Here is a 20,479-nt window from a genome sequence, read left to right on the forward strand (position 1 = left end):
AATGTTTGGGCCACCTGAGGATGGACAGTTCTTTCTCGTGGCCTTGGCTGAAGACTGGAGTCTTCTCAAGGGGACACCCATCATGGACTGCCAGCTGCACTCGTCTTCTTCAAATGAGCAATAGCTGCCATTGAGGAAGTGGTCTGGAGAGACACAGGAGAGCCAATATTTTAGGGAAATAGAGCAATAATCCTAATATATAGTATATAGGCAGTGTCTAAAACTCCTGACAAAAAGTTAGCAGTACCAGGGCAGACAACACTGAAAAGTTGCCCAGTGTCCCATTTTTCACAACTTGAAACACAATAAGACAAGTAATCGCAAAAAAACAAAACAAAAAAAACAAAACAAAGTATTAATGAGTTTTTTTTACGAAGGATGTACCTACCACAAATGCTCCCCTGCTTAATTGATGGTAAATATTGCTTGCTGATGATTTTGCTCCAATTGTCGTTTGTCCATACACTGTTCATCATGTTGCACAATGCAATGTTTGGGTTGCGTTATCTGCTACAAGGCATGTGAAATCCTCCTTCCACGATGCTTTTAATAATAATAATGATACATTAATTTCTAAGCGCCTTTCAAAACTCTCAAGGACACTTTACAGTCACGGGATAATGTACATTTATGTTTTGTAGCATCATAAATGTTGTTCGCTTCTTTTGAATCTTTCTTCTGGGGCTGAGCTTCTGTGCATCTACTTTGGAAAATGATCTGACCTTTTAACGCTTGGGAAAGTCCGGAAGCAAGAAGCAGGCTTCTGATTGGATTGGATTGGGTTGGATTTGCCTTTATTAGTCTCACAGTGGAGAAATTTACATTTCACAGCAGCAAAGTGATTAAAGGAATGAAAGTAGAAAAACAAAATACATGAGCTGCTGGAAAGGCAGCCATTCTCGCGGCGCCGTCTTGTAGTAAAAAAGACCCAAATAACAAATAATATGACAGCACAAAGACAATATGACAAAACAAAAGACACAGAGAGACATTCATTCCTCAGGACTTGCTGTACCCTCTTTGTGATGACATGAAGCAGTTCTAGATGAAAGAGGAGACGATCAAAGCGTCTTTCCACCAGTGGATCAGGGACATCATGGTGGAACGTGCACGTCGACTACAAGCTAAATGTTGAAAGCAAACACGCAGCTGTAGCATCCATTGATGAAAAGATATTGTCTCCTCAACCGTTACAGGCGCAAAAAAGCACAATGGCCCCTTTGGTGTCCAGCGATGACAGTCGAATGGCACCGACATTCCTCCCATTCAAAAACAGTACTGGCATATTCTAGCTGCCGAAAAGGCGCAACCTCTCAGCACAGTCTCCTCCTTGATGAATGTCGTGGTCAAAAATGCTGAAAAACAATCCATATCCATTCCACATGACGCCCAACAACACAAAGTGACAAAAGAAAACACAAAACAAGACAAAAACAACAAAAAAAGCAAGGATCATGAGAGCACTTGCTGACAGCTGCCAACTCGGGCACCATCTTGGACTTCTTTGGCTGCCGTGCCGTGCAAATTGCCAAACGAATTTAAATTCCAAATTTTCCAAACCGAACGAACATTTTGAAATCGGAATAATTTATTCACAGTTCGAAATCTTTGTTCAAACGTTTGCTTTATTGAATAAAGCAAACGTTTGATTTGAAAAAAAAAAAAACTTTTTTTTTTTTCAGAAGAAGTTGTTGGCCACCCAGGCGGAGACATTTTGTAAGTTGTGCACCCGACGTAAGAGTTGCACGCCTCAGGCGTCCGGGCAGACGTTATTTCAGACACTGATATAGGCATGTACTAAATGAGTACATAGGCCCGGTAAGGGGCCTGTCACGAAGCGGGACGTGACTTGTGGGGCAGCATGGCTAGGAGTTCAATCCGCAATCCTGATGACTATGTGAAACTGTCTTTGAGCAAGACACCGAACCCTAATATTCTCCCAGTGATCCTGCTGCGCTCTGCTTGGCAGCAGTCTCCCATTGATGCGTGAATGTGAATGTGAGGTTTTATGAAGCGCTTTGAACACCAGATGTTGTTGAAAAGGGGCTATATTATTATTATTATTATTATACATTTCATTTATAAGCGCCTTTCAAAACTCTCAAGGTCACTTTACAGTCGCAGGATAAGTTAGCAAAGTCTATTTGTCATCGACGTGAGTCACAGTGAATGTGTTATTGTGCAAGTCGTGGGTGCAGTATAATAGTCCAGGTGAGCCTTTGTGTCGGTCAAATTTTGAGCAGAAGTGTGAGGTGGAAGCTGAAACTGCTCAAAAAAAGAAGTAGGAAATTGAAAAGGAGATAGGAAAAGAATGATGATGGAGAATTTAAAGAGAAATGAGGGCGCTCAGTTAATGTGTTTGGGGGTGGCGATCAAGTGACTGGCATGTAAATCTGAAGCATTTTTGGCAGCTTACCACTGGCATATTTTAATGACCCGAGAAGCCCCTCAAACGCATCCCGTCGGAACCATAAGAGGAGGTGAATGTGTGTTTGTCTCACCTCATTTCCACTATGCCATCATGGAAAAGTGCAAACTATTTTATTACTCACAAGATTTTCCCCTCCCTTGTTTGCCTAAGTAATTGACTGCATAAATTACATCCAACTTAGATAGGCCAAATGTTAGAAGAGTCATTGTGAAAGGCCTTTCTTAGATTTTTCCCTCCACATTTTTCCACGTACAAAATTCTTTTGTAGCCCATCTTCAGATAAAAGAGTGAGGAACTGATGCATGACAAGCCAAAGCAGCTTACTCAGAGGGCTACTAATGTGCTCTAATGTGATGATATAGAAAAATAGTAACATGCAACGTTGACATTTTGCTTTTTGAAAACCCAGGTTTTCTGTTTTGGTCGTCTTTGTTTTTTTTAGGATGGGTGAAGGGCATTTTTTTTCCTTTTGATGTTTCTTTTTTTGATTTCCTTGATGTTTCTGTCTGGTAATATAGAGTGACTGTAAGTGCCCATTATGTCTAAAAATATGTTGTGTTCTGATGAATGTGGACTTTAAGGTTATAACATTATCAAGAAAATGCATAAAAAAAGACTTTTTCATGGATCATAGTGTGGGTAATAAGAAACAGAATGACAGTTAGGACGGCGGAAAAAATAATTGGCACAGCCCTACCCACTCTTGAGGACTTGCACACTGCAAGAATCCAAACTATGGTGTGAAAAATCCTACTGGACCCTCTGCACCCTGCTCACCACCTTTTTCTGATACTCCCCTCAGGCATGCACAGCAAATCCAGCAGACATTTAAACAGCTTCTTCCCCCAAGCCATTAACTCTTTAAACAGTAACCCAAATAGAACTGTATAGTGCATCTTTGCAATTTCTTGATGATAATACTTGTGCAGCGTGTTCTACCGGAAACACATTCCTTGTGTGTTCTACATACTTGGCAATAAAGATTATTCTGATTCTGATTCAGAAAAAGAAAATGCTCTTTCATCTAAACAAATGTAAATCTTAAATTCATAAAAAAAATCACATTGATTGATTGAAGTATGCTGCAACAATAAGACTAACTTCATAAAATTAAAGCTCAGCATTTGCTCAAGGCAGAATATTTGAAACAGCATGTATACTTAGTACACAGTATCTTGCAATCTATAGTGGGGCCTTGGCTTACGAACTTAATTGGTTCCCAGACAGAGTGTGTAAGGCGAAAAGTGTGTATCCCAAAAATTAATTTCCCATAGGAAACCATTAAAATGAGAATAATCAGTTCCCAGGTCTCCATAAAATATAATTGTCAACTAAATAAGCCTTAAAACTACACACAACATACCTTATTCTATGTATAATAAACATGCTATTGTATTATAATGAAAGAAATACACTGCACTATATAATAAAGTCACTTTATTTACATTTGTGATGGTCGTTGATGGCTCTTAATTGACACCTGTTGCTTTCTGACTTGTAAGGTCTTACGAAACTGAGGCATCACATTATCATTCATCATGTTGATGATTCTCATAGCCACAGTCTTTTCTGGATGCAACTGTTCAATAAAAGCCTGCACATCATTCCACTTAGCCAACATTGCCTTGATGCTCTCGCTTGATGCTGCAGCCATCTCCTCCTCCTCGCCCTCAGATGACAACTCCTGAATGGCTTGCTTCAGCTTGTCCTCTTGAAGGCAAATCAAATCCTCTGTGTTGAAGACCTCATCATGGTCAGCAACAAGCTCCTCGATGTCATCTGTATCCACTTCGAGTCCCATGTTCTGTCCAATGGAAACAATGGCGTCCAAAACAACAGAGTCATGAAGATCAAATCCTTCAAAGTCCCTCGCAAGAATGAATGCGGGCCACAAATTCTCATCCTTTGCTGCTTTGCTGTGAAGGATGGTAGCAATGGTGGATTTAGCATGTTGGTACCGGGCTGCTAAATCAGACAAACGCATACCTCGTTCGTGTTTCTCAATGATCTCCTTCTTCTCCTCGACTGTAATTTTAGGGAAATAGAGCAATAATCCTAATATATAGTATATAGGCAGTGTCTAAAACTCCTGACAAAAAGTTAGCAGTACCAGGGCAGACAACACTGAAAAGTTGCCCAGTGTCCCATTTTTCACAACTTGAAACACAATAAGACAAGTAATCGCAAAAAAACAAAACAAAAAAAACAAAACAAAGTATTAATGAGTTTTTTTTTACGAATGATGTACCTACCACAAATGCTCCCCTGCTTAATTGATGGTAAATATTGCTTGCTGATGATTTTGCTCCAATTGTCGTTTGTCCATACACTGTTCATCATGTTGCACAATGCAATGTTTGGGTTGCGTTATCTGCTACAAGGCATGTGAAATCCTCCTTCCACGATGCTTTTAATAATAATAATAATACATTAATTTCTAAGCGCCTTTCAAAACTCTCAAGGACACTTTACAGTCACGGGATAATGTACATTTATGTTTTGTAGCATCATAAATGTTGTTCGCTTCTTTTGAATCTTTCTTCTGGGGCTGAGCTTCTGTGCATCTACTTTGGAAAATGATCTGACCTTTTAATGCTTGGGAAAGTCCGGAAGCAAGAAGCAGGCTTCTGATTGGATTGGATTGGGTTGGATTTGCCTTTATTAGTCTCACAGTGGAGAAATTTACATTTCACAGCAGCAAAGTGATTAAAGGAATGAAAGTAGAAAAACAAAATACATGAGCTGCTGGAAAGGCAGCCATTCTCGCGGCGCTGTCTTGAAGTAAAAAAGACCTAAATAACAAATAATATGACAGCACAAAGACAATATGACAAAACAAAAGACACAGAGAGACATTCATTCCTCAGGACTTGCTGTACCCTCTTTGTGATGACATGAAGCAGTTCTAGATGAAAGAGGAGACGATCAAAGCGTCTTTCCACCAGTGGATCAGGGACATCATGGTGGAACGTGCACGTCGACTACAAGCTAAATGTTGAAAGCAAACACGCAGCTGTAGCATCCATTGATGAAAAGATATTGTCTCCTCAACCGTTACAGGCGCAAAAAAGCACAATGGCCCCTTTGGTGTCCAGCGATGACAGTCGAATGGCACCGACATTCCTCCCATTCAAAAACAGTACTGGCATATTCTAGCTGCCGAAAAGGCGCAACCTCTCAGCACAGTCTCCTCCTTGATGAATGTCGTGGTCAAAAATGCTGAAAAACAATCCATATCCATTCCACATGACGCCCAACAACACAAAGTGACAAAAGAAAACACAAAACAAGACAAAAACAACAAAAAAAGCAAGGATCATGAGAGCACTTGCTGACAGCTGCCAACTCGGGCACCATCTTGGACTTCTTTGGCTGCCGTGCCGTGCAAATTGCCAAACGAATTTAAATTCCAAATTTTCCAAACCGAACGAACATTTTGAAATCGGAATAATTTATTCACAGTTCGAAATCTTTGTTCAAACGTTTGCTTTATTGAATAAAGCAAACGTTTGATTTGAAAAAAAAAAAAACTTTTTTTTTTTTCAGAAGAAGTTGTTGGCCACCCAGGCGGAGACATTTTGTAAGTTGTGCACCCGACGTAAGAGTTGCACGCCTCAGGCGTCCGGGCAGACGTTATTTCAGACACTGATATAGGCATGTACTAAATGAGTACATAGGCCCGGTAAGGGGCCTGTCACGAAGCGGGACGTGACTTGTGGGGCAGCATGGCTAGGAGTTCAATCCGCAATCCTGATGACTATGTGAAACTGTCTTTGAGCAAGACACCGAACCCTAATATTCTCCCAGTGATCCTGCTGCGCTCTGCTTGGCAGCAGTCTCCCATTGATGCGTGAATGTGAATGTGAGGTTTTATGAAGCGCTTTGAACACCAGATGTTGTTGAAAAGGGGCTATATTATTATTATTATTATTATACATTTCATTTATAAGCGCCTTTCAAAACTCTCAAGGTCACTTTACAGTCGCAGGATAAGTTAGCAAAGTCTATTTGTCATCGACGTGAGTCACAGTGAATGTGTTATTGTGCAAGTCGTGGGTGCAGTATAATAGTCCAGGTGAGCCTTTGTGTCGGTCAAATTTTGAGCAGAAGTGTGAGGTGGAAGCTGAAACTGCTCAAAAAAAGAAGTAGGAAATTGAAAAGGAGATAGGAAAAGAATGATGATGGAGAATTTTAAAGAGAAATGAGGGGGCTCAGTTAATGTGTTTGGGGGTGGCGATCAAGTGACTGGCATGTAAATCTGAAGCATTTTTGGCAGCTTACCACTGGCATATTTTAATGACCCGAGAAGCCCCTCAAACGCATCCCGTCGGAACCATAAGAGGAGGTGAATGTGTGTTTGTCTCACCTCATTTCCACTATGCCATCATGGAAAAGTGCAAACTATTTTATTACTCACAAGATTTTCCCCTCCCTTGTTTGCCTAAGTAATTGACTGCATAAATTACATCCAACTTAGATAGGCCAAATGTTAGAAGAGTCATTGTGAAAGGCCTTTCTTAGATTTTTCCCTCCACATTTTTCCACGTACAAAATTCTTTTGTAGCCCATCTTCAGATAAAAGAGTGAGGAACTGATGCATGACAAGCCAAAGCAGCTTACTCAGAGGGCTACTAATGTGCTCTAATGTGATGATATAGAAAAATAGTAACATGCAACGTTGACATTTTGCTTTTTGAAAACCCAGGTTTTCTGTTTTGGTCGTCTTTGTTTTTTTTAGGATGGGTGAAGGGCATTTTTTTTCCTTTTGATGTTTCTTTTTTTGATTTCCTTGATGTTTCTGTCTGGTAATATAGAGTGACTGTAAGTGCCCATTATGTCTAAAAATATGTTGTGTTCTGATGAATGTGGACTTTAAGGTTATAACATTATCAAGAAAATGCATAAAAAAAGACTTTTTCATGGATCATAGTGTGGGTAATAAGAAACAGAATGACAGTTAGGACGGCGGAAAAAATAATTGGCACAGCCCTACCCACTCTTGAGGACTTGCACACTGCAAGAATCCAAACTAGGGTGTGAAAAATCCTACTGGACCCTCTGCACCCTGCTCACCACCTTTTCCTGATACTCCCCTCAGGCATGCACAGCAAATCCAGCAGACATTTAAACAGCTTCTTCCCCCAAGCCATTAACTCTTTAAACAGTAACCCAAATAGAACTGTATAGTGCATCTTTGCAATTTCTTGATGATAATACTTGTGCAGCGTGTTCTACCGGAAACACATTCCTTGTGTGTTCTACATACTTGGCAATAAAGATTATTCTGATTCTGATTCAGAAAAAGAAAATGCTCTTTCATCTAAACAAATGTAAATCTTAAATTCATAAAAAAAATCACATTGATTGATTGAAGTATGCTGCAACAATAAGACTAACTTCATAAAATTAAAGCTCAGCATTTGCTCAAGGCAGAATATTTGAAACAGCATGTATACTTAGTACACAGTATCTTGCAATCTATAGTGGGGCCTTGGCTTACGAACTTAATTGGTTCCCAGACAGAGTGTGTAAGGCGAAAAGTGTGTATCCCAAAAATTAATTTCCCATAGGAAACCATTAAAATGAGAATAATCAGTTCCCAGGTCTCCATAAAATATAATTGTCAACTAAATAAGCCTTAAAACTACACACAACATACCTTATTCTATGTATAATAAACATGCTATTGTATTATAATGAAAGAAATACACTGCACTATATAATAAAGTCACTTTATTTACATTTGTGATGGTCGTTGATGGCTCTTAATTGACACCTGTTGCTTTCTGACTTGTAAGGTCTTACGAAACTGAGGCATCACATTATCATTCATCATGTTGATGATTCTCATAGCCACAGTCTTTTCTGGATGCAACTGTTCAATAAAAGCCTGCACATCATTCCACTTAGCCAACATTGCCTTGATGCTCTCGCTTGATGCTGCAGCCATCTCCTCCTCCTCGCCCTCAGATGACAACTCCTGAATGGCTTGCTTCAGCTTGTCCTCTTGAAGGCAAATCAAATCCTCTGTGTTGAAGACCTCATCATGGTCAGCAACAAGCTCCTCGATGTCATCTGTATCCACTTCGAGTCCCATGTTCTGTCCAATGGAAACAATGGCGTCCAAAACAACAGAGTCATGAAGATCAAATCCTTCAAAGTCCCTCGCAAGAATGCATGCGGGCCACAAATTCTCATCCTTTGCTGCTTTGCTGTGAAGGATGGTAGCAATGGTGGACTTAGCATGTTGGTACCGGGCTGCTAAATCAGACAAACGCATACCTCGTTCGTGTTTCTCAATGATCTCCTTCTTCTCCTCGACTGTAATTTTGTTTTGTGTCTTCTTCAGCTGAACACGAGCCTGTGATGGGGGCTTTTTCGGTCTCATGACAGCAAAAGTATCGTTGAAGACGATCGACGTGTGCATTGAGATAAAGGGGGTGTGGAAAGGTAGGCCAGCTGGGGTGCTGTTCGGTCGTGTGCTTTGGTGTTCTACCGCTGAAGATTACTCCGTCAGCCATGGTGAGGCGCCGCTCCATGCGTATCCCGAAAAGTAGTGCTTATGCCATGGTTTAATTGTCATAAATTTAACATTCGTAAACCGAAAATTTCATTGGTCAAGGTGTTCGTAAACCGAGGCCCCACTGTACTTGGTCACAATACAGTAATGCTGTTGCCCGTGTAGACATTTTGTCTATCTTGTTCGATGCCCGAGTTAGTATTAGAGTTAGAAGCAGGATTTTGCCCATAAATCTGTTTTCTATGGAGAGTATCACTTATTTTTGTCATGAGGTAAAAAGTGGTGTATGCAACAAATACATTTTCAGTCGTATTGATTAATATCCACTGCCATGTTTTCATGCCAAGTGAAACCATAGCTGGAACATCCTTTGAGTTATGTGTCCGCACACATATATACGCTAGTTTTGTGAATACATTTTGAAGTTATGCTACAAGCCGGTTCTTGAGATATGAAGGAAGCCCCCCCCCCTCCCCCCACACAAACACCTTCCTTGCAACCTTACTTCTGTGCAGTCAGAGCATCAATTTTCTTCCTCTTAATTTAGTTCACATCAATACTGCCGGTGTGATTGCATTTTAGTTTGTTCCACGACGACTATCTAAAATTACCACATCAGTCAGTTCTTTTCATCATTTGTTTCCGTGTCCTCACATTCAGACATCAACGTTACAAAATCATCTTCAGCTCAGAATAAGATGTCTATGTCGTCCTTTCAAAATGGAGATCTTTCTATTTATGTCCTGAGATACATTCTTGATGTCCCAACTTAACTGACAAAAGGTGAAAAGATCCTCAGTTCAGCTGAAGATACAAGAACTCATCATTAAAAGTTTATTTTGGGCATGTGGGCATTGCTCTTCTTTTTTACCTTATAAACCCAATCAATGGGGTCACAATCCAATATTGGTTATTGGCAGCAAGTAATACAGAGAAGGCAGCAAGTAATACATAGAATTATTTCATAAACAAATGCAAAACCTTCCTTTTGACTTTAAAAGTGACATTTACGTTTTTCTGTATGCAGTCCGAAAACAAACACACAAAAATGGACACCTGCACTACAGCATTGTGAACATAATCAAATAGTAATTCTACAAAAACAAATTACAAATATAATACATGTATTGTTTCTGATTTTTTTTTTAAGACCTAAAAAAAAACGGTCCCGAGGTGAGATGAATTAAAACTATGTTCTCAATATCATGATTGGGATGGCAATATTTCACTCTCTTCAAGTACGTTTTGTCAGATAATTGCCTTAATTGTAGATGGAATTTCAATAAAATATTATCCTGCAAAACAAAAAACTTGTGTCGGCAGTGAATATGTGCATCATACTTAATAGGTCATGATTTTTTTAGAGCAGGGGTGTCAAATTCATTGGAGTTACGGTTTCCTCTTCGGGGCCGTTATGAATTTGGGGAAGCTGTTAGAATGTTGAATCCCCTCCACACATTACATATGGAGCGCACAACAAATGAATGCATAAGTCGTTTTCAAATTTGAAATAAAAAAATAACTGTTTTTGTGGTTCAAGTACGACGATTTTACATTTTGGTTTGGACTTTAGCAAGCAACATGGCACTTGACATGCTAGATTTGCTTTCGTGGGCCGAATAAAATAATGTGATGGCCAGATTTGGCCCCCGGGCCTTGACTTTGACTTTGACTTTGTGTGTTTTAGAGGGGCAATTATGTTCTGTCATCTGTATGTATGTGTACCCATGTGTGTGTTATTCATAGTTTTCACAATGTTTGTGCTCAGCTTTCCATTTTGTCTCTTGACAAATAAACATGCAGATGTTGACATCTGCAACGTTTTCAAGAATTCCTTTCCCTTATTAGTGAGCATGAGCAGAACAGCAGCTGAATGAAAAGAAATTGTTCAAAGCCTACGGCTTCACAATCTAATAAGTAAAATCTGGCAGAAGGAGAAACCTTGCAGATTGCCACTTAAATCACATGCTTGCATTCCCTTTGATGGAAGCAATAGTCCTCTGTAGTTGAATGAAAAATGCTGAAAAGCAGTAGGGTGTCGGCAGAATTTCGATTGACGGAGATCAACCAGAGGAAGATATGGCTGAAAGAAGGGAGAATGCATGTATGCGTAATGATGCCGAGGGTGGATCACTTTCACCTATGTCAAAAGTCTCAGGTTGACACAAACTAGGATTGTTGCTCGTGACTCCTCCACCACCCTTTCCTCTTAATTAGCCTTGGCGTAGCTTGTGAGAGATTTAAATAGATCAAATCAGGATATCACAAACAGACCAGAGAGAATAGGCTATCAGAGAGTTGATTTGCATTGCGAGGTGTTGTGTTAGTGATGATCATGAAAATAAAATACCCAACAAGGAGTCTTCTCCAGTTTTTACCTGTCTGTGTCCTACTGATCTACTGACTTCTGGATCACTTGTGTTTGCCCTGAGTCATGTAGGATAAAGGTTACTTCTATTTTCGGAACGGATGGTTGAGCCCCGGCGGCCCGGTAGTTGAGTGGTTAGCACAACGGCTTCACAGTGCAGAGGTCGCCGGTTCGCATCCCGGTCAGGCCTCCCTGTGTGGAGTTTGCATGTTCTCCCCGGACCCGCGTGGGTTTTCTCCGGGTCCTCCGGTTTCTTCCCACACTCCAAAAACATGCATGGCAGGCAGATTGAACACTCCAAATTGTCCCTAGGTGTGAGTGTGAGAGTGACTGTTGTACGTCTTTGTGTGCCCTGCGATTGGCTGGCAAACAATTCAGGGTGTCCCCCGCCTCATGCCCGAAGACAGCTGAGATAGGCTCCAGCAACCCCCGCGACCCTAATGAGGAATAAGCGGTACGGAAAATGAGATGAGATGAGATGAGATGGTTGAGCCGTGAGAAAACGGTGATTCAAAGCAAATGACAGTGGGACTTGATGTGTGTGTGTGCACTCCCGTCTTTAAGAAGAAGGCAAGGTGAAGGTGAGCTGATAATTTCCCTATTGATTTAAATTAAAAAAAAGTGCAAGACACATTGGCTTTGGCTTGCGATATAAAACGAACACTTAATGATAGAGTGTTTTTATACACATCAGTAAACTAAACATGAAATAACATCCGTTATTTCATGTTTAGTTTAGTCTATATGGATGTATGTAGCTTATTAGATAACTTGTTGCATCAGTAAGAGGCAACAAGTATTCATTTCCAGTCTAATGTTCTCCCAACCCCCCTTCCTGTTGCTGATAGGACAATCTCATCGCTGCTGTGTGATAAAACTAGGTAAAAGGGGCGGGCTTTGCGCTCTTGGCTTCCCGCTCCGACTAGGCATGTTCTTCTATTGTTTACGAGAATAAAGTAGTTTTTCTGTTCAGCATTTATGGTCCTCGCTGGTATTTCATCGGAAAGCTTCGTCGAACCAGAACCAGGAAGAGGTGCAAGAATTAGAATCTAACACTCAATCTCTCTATTTGGGAAAAAATATAAGTTGAAATATTAAATAGCTCATGACTTATATACTAATGAGCAGAAAATTGCCAAGAAAAAGCATATTGACAATGTGCTGAAGCGGCATATTTTTAATATGCATCAAACGCATCACGGAGAACGTAGACAAATATGATGGTTCTACAGTAATGTTTGGAAGATTGAGTTACATCAAAGTATAACATTTGTATGTGTTTTTTCTTGTATCGTAGAGCACGATGGAATAGTGGGTAGGCCGAGTACCTTACAGTTACTTTTGACAATGTGGACAACTCTGCCACCGAATGCACAGGGACATAACTGCCAATACTAGGACGTATGTTACCCCACGGTTTCCAAGGCACCCCTCATAATACCTGGCGAGGGACAGGGTGGAACAACCTCCTTGTCCACAAAGCACATGTAGACAAGTTCGGTAAACGTCCATGTACACTCGAGGACCCTGCAGCACGTTGGTCCACTGCTCCAGAGCCAGCTCCACACCATGGACAAAAATGACACTTGTTTCAGATTTCCTTTCGGCACCACTAAACAGACCTGACAAGAGAGGCTCAGGTTTGTGGTCACTATTTAGCTGAGTCCCTTTTTGAGAATCAATTCCCATGAATTTTTTATTTGTGTTTCCTGAAATTCACATTTGTTCTCTGACCTAGCTTTTTTCTTTGTTGACACACAAGTAAAATTATCCACTCACAAGGGCTGTGTTTTTGTAGTCAGCAAATGCATGCTTCAGCATAAAACCTACATACAGTAAAGTCTCGTTATATCGATATCGGTTATATCGATAGTACCGCTTATTACGATACTATTTTCATTTCCCTTGCACATTTCTAGTCTTTTTATGTATAATTAGTACCGTTTAGTACGATACCCGGTTATTACGAGAATCCGGTTATTACGGTGCTCCTTTTCATCCCCCGCCGGCCATTTTTGTTGTTTATATCGATATATCTGTCGCGCCATTGGTCAACTTGGTCACATGAGCCGCCATCGGTCGCGCTATTGGTTGACTTGGCCGTGTGACTTTGTCACGTGACACGCCATCGGTCGCGCCATTGGTCAACTTGGTCACGTGTCTTGGTTACGTGTCACGCCATCAGTCGCGCCATTGGTCGACTTGGTCAGGTGACTTGGTTACGTGCCCAGCACCCATGTAGCAGAGCCATTTTCATTTTCAGACGCTAGCTCGTGTGTAGCAGACGAGATTGAAGTGTTTGTGTTAAAAGGTAAAAATGGGAAGCAGAAGAAGATTGATGACTTTTTTAAATTGTATACATAATACAGTAAGATGTAAGCGTTGCAGTTTCCCTGTTGTGTTATGTACATGCCCACTGTACTGTATATGAATGCAATCGTTTTTTGCAACAATGTTTCTTGTTTTGTCTGCTGAAGCGCGATGATTTTGAAAATTATTAACATTCCATACTGTGTATTAAAGGACAGCCGATGTCACTTTTTATTCAAATGCAAATAAAAATGACTTCACGCCAAGACGTCTTGCATTGCTTGTGAATCCAAACAATGGCTTCAGATTCGGATAATATGCTTTCTTGTTACACATCCAGTTATGAATATGTTTCAAATACACTGTAGTTCTGAAGATTAAAGCATACATGTTTACAATCATTAAAGAATTATATGTGCCATTTTGAGGCAACATTGGGTGAACATCTCTCACCCAAAAAAAAAGGGAGCTAAATATATGGCGCTTGGCTGCCCTCTTTTGGCGGCTTTTGTTTAATGCAGTTCGTCGCAGGATCGGATATATCGATAGTCCCGGTTATATCGATATTTTTTCGGACTCCCTTGAATATCGATATAACGAGACTTTACTGTATTTTTGGAATGGTGCAAGCCTCATTGAGCGTATTTGGGAATTTGGCAAAATTTTGGGAATTTGGAAAAAAACATTTTACGCCTTTTGGTAGCAAGTCTAAGGTTTGGAACAAATGGTATCATGCCATTCTGGTAAATTTGATAGAGGTAAACAAATGCTCATGTGTGATAGATATCATTGTACCATGTCATTGTCTTCATTCTTTGATATGACAATAACATTCATGAACATTTCTGAATGACCATATATGTGTAAATGTAAGAATCTGATGCATTATTATCGTGATCATCATCAATGTTATCTTTACATTCCCACTCATGGACATGTGAAAAGCTCCCTTCACACACAGCAGCATCAGACAGAATTCATCAGCTGGGGTGAATATTGGCCAAGACAGTGTTCTACCAAGGTTTTTAGGAACTTCAAAGAAATAGAAAAAGAAAGAAACAGAAATTACCTTAAAATACAGAAATGATGAGGAAATCCTCCCAAGCATATCAGCACTATTTCACCTGCCCTGCTCTTTGCCTTCTTTGTTGGAAAAGAATGTGTGTGAACCTTCACCGCTCTTTGTAGAGGCAGTATAGTATTCACAAGCGGTGAAATAGCCCACCAGCTTTCCAATTTTGGCATTATAATCCAGATATTGAGGTTCAGAGAGCATACATGTGATTGTCTGTAGGTTATTTAATTTTAATTTACTCACGGCATTGCTCGCCCTCGTCATCCCCAAGCGGACAGTCTCTTATAAAGTCACATAGTTGGTCGAGTGTGATCGCAGGACCTTCGTGGCAGTGGTAATGGCCCTCAAGCGTGATGAGAGGGCCTGCCGAGGAAGCTGGAAGAAAAATGGAAGTAAAATAATCAGAATCAAATCTGAAATCTTTATTGGCCAAATATATAGGACACACAAGGAATTAGTCTCCGGTAGAACAAATTGCACTCTTATCATCATAAACAAAGACATGACAAATAAGTATGGAAGGGCATTCCGTAATGTAAGTGGTACCTCTCAGGCGTAACTGTGAGACAATGTCAAAGTAACGAGCAGAGCTAAAGTGGTCAGTGGTAGAATAAAATATGATAACAGTTGTACAGTTGGTGCAGGAAAATAAATACATACATACATACATACATACATACATACATACATACATACATACATACATACATACATACATTAAAAATGTATGATGTCTCCGTTGTCCGTGTGGTGTATGTTCAATAATAATAAATAATAATACATTTAATTTACAAGCGCCTTTCTGAACACTCAAGGACACTTTACAACAAAGACAACACACAAAACAGTAAAATCATGCATAAAACAATAAATAATAAAACAGCATAATGAATTAGACCATGTAAGCAAGTTTAAACAGGTGGGTTTTCAGGTGAGATTTGAAAGTAGGAAGGGAGTCAATGTTGCGGATGTTGGGTGGAAGTGAGTTCCAGAGTTTAGGAGCGGAGCGGCTGAAAGCTCTGCACCCCATCGTTGTGAGACGGGCAGAGGGCGTGTAGAGGTGGAGGGAGGAAGAGGATCTGAGGGCTCGAGTAGGAACGGAGATTTGAATTAGGTCAGACAGATAGGGGGGGGGGCAAGGTTATGGATGGCTTTAAATGTAAACAGTATCTTGAATTCAATACGGAGTTTAACAGGGAGCCAGTGGAGCTGTTGGAGGACAGGAGTGATGTGGTGAAATGAGGGGGTTTTTGTGATGATCCGGGCTGAGGAATTTTGGACTAGTTGGAGTTTATGGAGACATTTTTGATTGACCCCGAAAATAAGTGAATTACAATAATCGATACGGGAGGTGTCGAGACTGTGGACGAGGATAGCAGTGGTGTGAGGGGTGAGAGAGGGACGGAGACGATTGATATTGCGGAGGTGAAAATATGCAGACCGGGTTATGTTATTTATATGGGAGTGAAAAGATAGTGTGCTATCGAGGATGACACCCAGGCTTTTGACCTGAGGGGCGGGGGACACGGTAGAACTGTCAATGGTGAGAGAGAAACTGTTTGCTTTGTGAAGGGTGGATTTTGTACCGACAAGGAGAAGTTCAGTTTTTTCGCTGTTTAGTTTGAGAAAGTTATGAGAAAACCAGGATTTGATTTCTGAGAGGCAAAGTGTAAGGGATGCAGGTGGAAGAGAGGCGTCGGGTTTACCGGAGAGGTAGAGCTGGGTGTCATCCGCGAAGCAGTGAAAATGAATTCCAAATTTGCGGAAGATATCACCAAGGGGAAGAAGGTATATAATAAAGAGAAGGGGCCCCAGGACAGAACCTTGGGGCACACCAGAAGACACAGGGGAGGACCGTGAAGTGAATGAGGTAATTTGGATAAACTGTGAGCGGCCAGTGAGGTAGGACTGAAACCAACTAAGTGGGGTGTGTGTCACGCCTAGAGTGGAGAGTCGGTTGAGCAGGATGGGGTGAGAAATGGTGTCAAAGGCCGCAGATAGATCAAGAAGGATGAGAATAGAGAGGGAGCCGGTATCTTCTGCTATGAGAAGGTCGTTCGTGATTTTTATGAGGGCTGATTCAGTGCTGTGGCGGGGACGGAAACCAGACTGGAATTGTTCGTAGAGGTTATTGTGAGTGACGTGAGAGTGGAGTTGACAGGCGACGTTTTTTTCGAGAATTTTAGCGATAAATGGAAGATGCGAAATTGGACGTAGGTTATTGAAATCATTGGGATCTGAACCAAGTTTTTTCAGGATTGGTGTTAGGGACAGGAACAATTCCAGTGGACAGTGAGGAGTGAATAATAGCTGAAATAAAAGGGAGGAGAGCGGGTAGACAAGATTTGATGAGGACAGTAGGGAGGGGGTCAAGTTGACAGGTGGAATTCTTGGACTTGGTGATGAGGTCAGAAAGTAAGGAGGGATGAGGGAGTTCAAAAGACGACAGCAGTTGATAGGCAGTAATATGGATAGGGAGTAGTTCAAGTCCAAGAAGGCGATAGATTGGTTTGTTTCCTCGTCATGGGTGAACTTGATGCTGCCTGTGGTGTCTATGGAGTTGTGGTGATCCGTAAGCTGTTGTATATGTCCTGTTTTGATTTTTTTCCAGAATGTCGTCCACATATCGTTTCCATAGTGTGGGTTTGTATGTTTCCAGGGCTGTTGCAAGAGCTTTCTGTTCCAGGTCCTCCATGAAGAAGCCACACAAGATGGAAGAACCCTTCTTTTTGTCTGTATATGGTGTTTCTGAATTGGAAATATGTGGATGTGGCAAGGAACTGGAGTAGCTGGATTATGTCATGTACTGTCAGATTTGTGCGTTTTTTGACTGTCCTGTCTGCTTTTAGTCTGTCCTGTACTATGTGAATGGTGGCTTTGGTTGGTGTTTTGGTGAAAAGTGAGATGACGTCATGTGATATGAACATTTCGTCTTTCTGTATTTTTATAATGGTGAGTTCTGTAGCGAGCTGCTTTGAGTTCTCACAGTGTTGGTCAGTGTGTGCCAGTAATGGTTTAATGTTGGTTTCTGATAGTGCTTTTGATAGGTTGCAGGTGACTGATCCTATGCTGTCTACTATGGGGCGGAGAGGTGTAGCTGGTTTCTGTATTTTTTGGTGTGAATTCCTGTTCGTGTATGTTGTCCAAATGTCCGTGTAGTGTTGTTTTTGTGTCCTTGTCCAAGGGGAACCGGAGTTCGAATTGCTCTGTTTGCCGATGTAGATCACTGCGAATATTGTAGAGTTTGTTTGCTGTGCGGCGGCCCGGTAGTCCAGTGGTTAGCACACCGGCTTCACAGTGCAGAGGTCGCCGGTTCGCGTCCCGGTCCGGCTTCCCTGTGTGGAGTTTTCATGTTCTCCCCGGGACCGCGTGGGTTTTCCCCGGGTCCTCCGGTTTCCTCCTACACTCCAAAAACAAGCATGGCAGGCAGATTGACCACTCCAGTCCCTAGGTGTGAGTGTGAGAGTGACTGTTGTACGTCTTTGTGTGCCCTGCGATTGGCTGGCAACCAGTTCAGGGTGTCCCCTGCCTCGTGCCCGAAGACAGCTGAGATAGGCTCCAGCACCCCCTGCGACCCTAATGAGGAATAAGCGGTACGGAAAATGGATGGATGGATGAAAAAATATATATATCTACTGTACACGTACTGCAGGCCGACCGGAATTTTATCATTCTTCTAAGAACACATTTTGATCGTGTTTCCGTTTTATGGAGATTTGTGTCTAGAATAAACAGATGAAACAAAACTCAGTCAAATGCGTATGCAGGGGATGCAAAGCTTATTTTGAGGATAACCCAAGAGCCATACAGAGAATTGTGTTTTCATTCAGAGCATCCGCACCCAAATGGCCCGTTCTGTCCACTCCACCAATTCCCACTGTCCAATTTGTTCCATTGCCTCTGCACCGCCATGTGTGATTGATGGGCCTAGGGACACCCTCGTGCTACTGTGTGGCTAATCGCACAGTATAGACTTGTTGTAACGCTCCATTAAGGTCCCGCGGCAGTACGGTGTAATGGTTAAGGAAATGCACCAGGGAAGGTAAGGTCACCAGTTCAATCTCCCAAAAGGCTTCCTTGTCCTGTGCTACTTGGCCACTTGAAAAATTAATAGTGACAGGTTGCAGGGTAATATATAAACACACATACTAAGTACAGTGGGGATGTATGTGACACTAGTCTTTCTTCAAAGTCGCATAATTGGGTAAGGAGATTGTCAGTCATCATGGTGGTGTCTGTTTCCTTCCAGGAAGAAATATACAGAATGGGTAAGAAGGTTATCTGCAATGTCATCATGATCAGAGTGAAGACGTAGAAGAAAGGAGTATATTGAATTCATGTCAGGAGAGTACGCTACAGAGACATAATAGCACACAACTTACTTTGGAGGCTACTACGGTACATTGAATTGTCCTGTGACTGATGAGTTCATTAAAGTAGAGAAGTATGGAGAACTGAGTCATTCATTCATCCTGTATTGATGCTATCTCCTTTCACTTCACTAGCCTGAGTAGTCAAGGCAAACCAGGACTTCAATGTTTAAGCAAACTAGGGCGCGGAAAATCCTGCTGGACCCTCCGCACCCTGCCCACCACCTTTTCCAGCTACTCCCCTCAGGCAGGCGCTACCGATCCATGCGCACCAAATCCAGCAGACATTTAAACAGCTTCTTCCCCCAAGCCATTAACTCTTTGAACTCTTTGAACTCTTTCAACAGTAGTCAAAATGGAACTGTATAGTGCCACTTAGCAGTTTTTTTTGACGACGATACTAGTGCAGCATGTTCTACCGGAAACAAATTCCTTGTGTGTTCTACATACTTGGCAATAAAGATGATTCTGATTCTGATTCTGATTCTGATTCTGATTCTGAAGGGATATGTTTAAAAGGTTTCACCAGTGTCTGAAACTCCTGACAAAAAAGTTAGCGGACACCAGGACAGACAACTCTGAAAAGTTCCCTTCCCCATTTTTCACAGCTTGAAAAACAATAAGACGACTAATCACAAAAAAAAAAAAACATTGTTGCGAAGTATAAAGGATTTTTTCTAATTAACGAAGTACCTACCACAAATGCTCCCTTGCTCAATTTATGGTAAATATCCCTTTCTCCAGTTGTCGTTTGTCGTCATGGGCACAATGCAATGTTTGCGTTGCGTTGTCTGCTCAAAGCCACGTGGACTCCTCTTTCTAAGTGCCTTTCAAAACTCTCAAGTACACTTTACAGTCACGGTATAGTCCGAAGCACAAAACAGGTTTCTGATTGGCTGCTGTGCTGAGTATGCACATTGCAAAACGAACGTTCGTTTGGCAAAAGAGGGGTCCACGTGGCTTGTAGCGGTTTGCTTGTAGGTCTTGCTTTATTGAATAAAACAAACGTTTGATTTGGAAAAAAAAAACAAAACACTTTTTTTTTCTTGAAGAAGTTGTCGGCCACCAAGGCCGAGACGTTTTGAAGGTTGTACGCTCGACGTAAACGTTGTACCTCCATGCAGATGTTATTTGAAACACTGGTTTCACATACAAGAGGAAAAAGTATCCAAATTTTAACGGGGCACCGGAAATAAATATAACGACCACATACACAAACTGCTTTTGGTCCCAGTTTTATATTACACTATAAATATTTGCATTGAGAACTCACCTTTCCAGAAGCAGTAATTCTCAATAATGCTTTCGGCTGAGGCATGCCCAAGTCCTGTGTTTGACAGATGGGCTGTTTACCGTGTTTATTTGCCCAAAAGCCTTAACTTTGATGTCCATTTTTTTCTTCTTC

General features: G+C 41.3%; 1 protein-coding gene across 1 annotated transcript in view; it reads right to left on the bottom strand.

Moving 5' to 3' along the window:
• Positions 1-20,479, bottom strand: part of alk (ALK receptor tyrosine kinase) — a 498,990-nt gene that overhangs the window by 89,567 nt on the left and 388,944 nt on the right. The window contains exons 6-7 of the mRNA XM_089004720.1: positions 14,948-15,079; positions 15-143 (exon numbers count right to left, since the gene is read on the bottom strand). Of these exons, the coding sequence (XP_088860846.1) occupies positions 15-143; positions 14,948-15,079 (261 nt within the window). The remainder of the gene's footprint in view (positions 1-14; positions 144-14,947; positions 15,080-20,479) is intronic.

The sequence above is a fragment of the Hippocampus bargibanti genome, linkage group LG09 (assembly GCF_051943395.1).
Source record: "Hippocampus bargibanti isolate YZ-2025 linkage group LG09, ASM5194339v1, whole genome shotgun sequence".
NCBI classification, from domain to species: Eukaryota; Metazoa; Chordata; class Actinopteri; order Syngnathiformes; family Syngnathidae; genus Hippocampus; species Hippocampus bargibanti.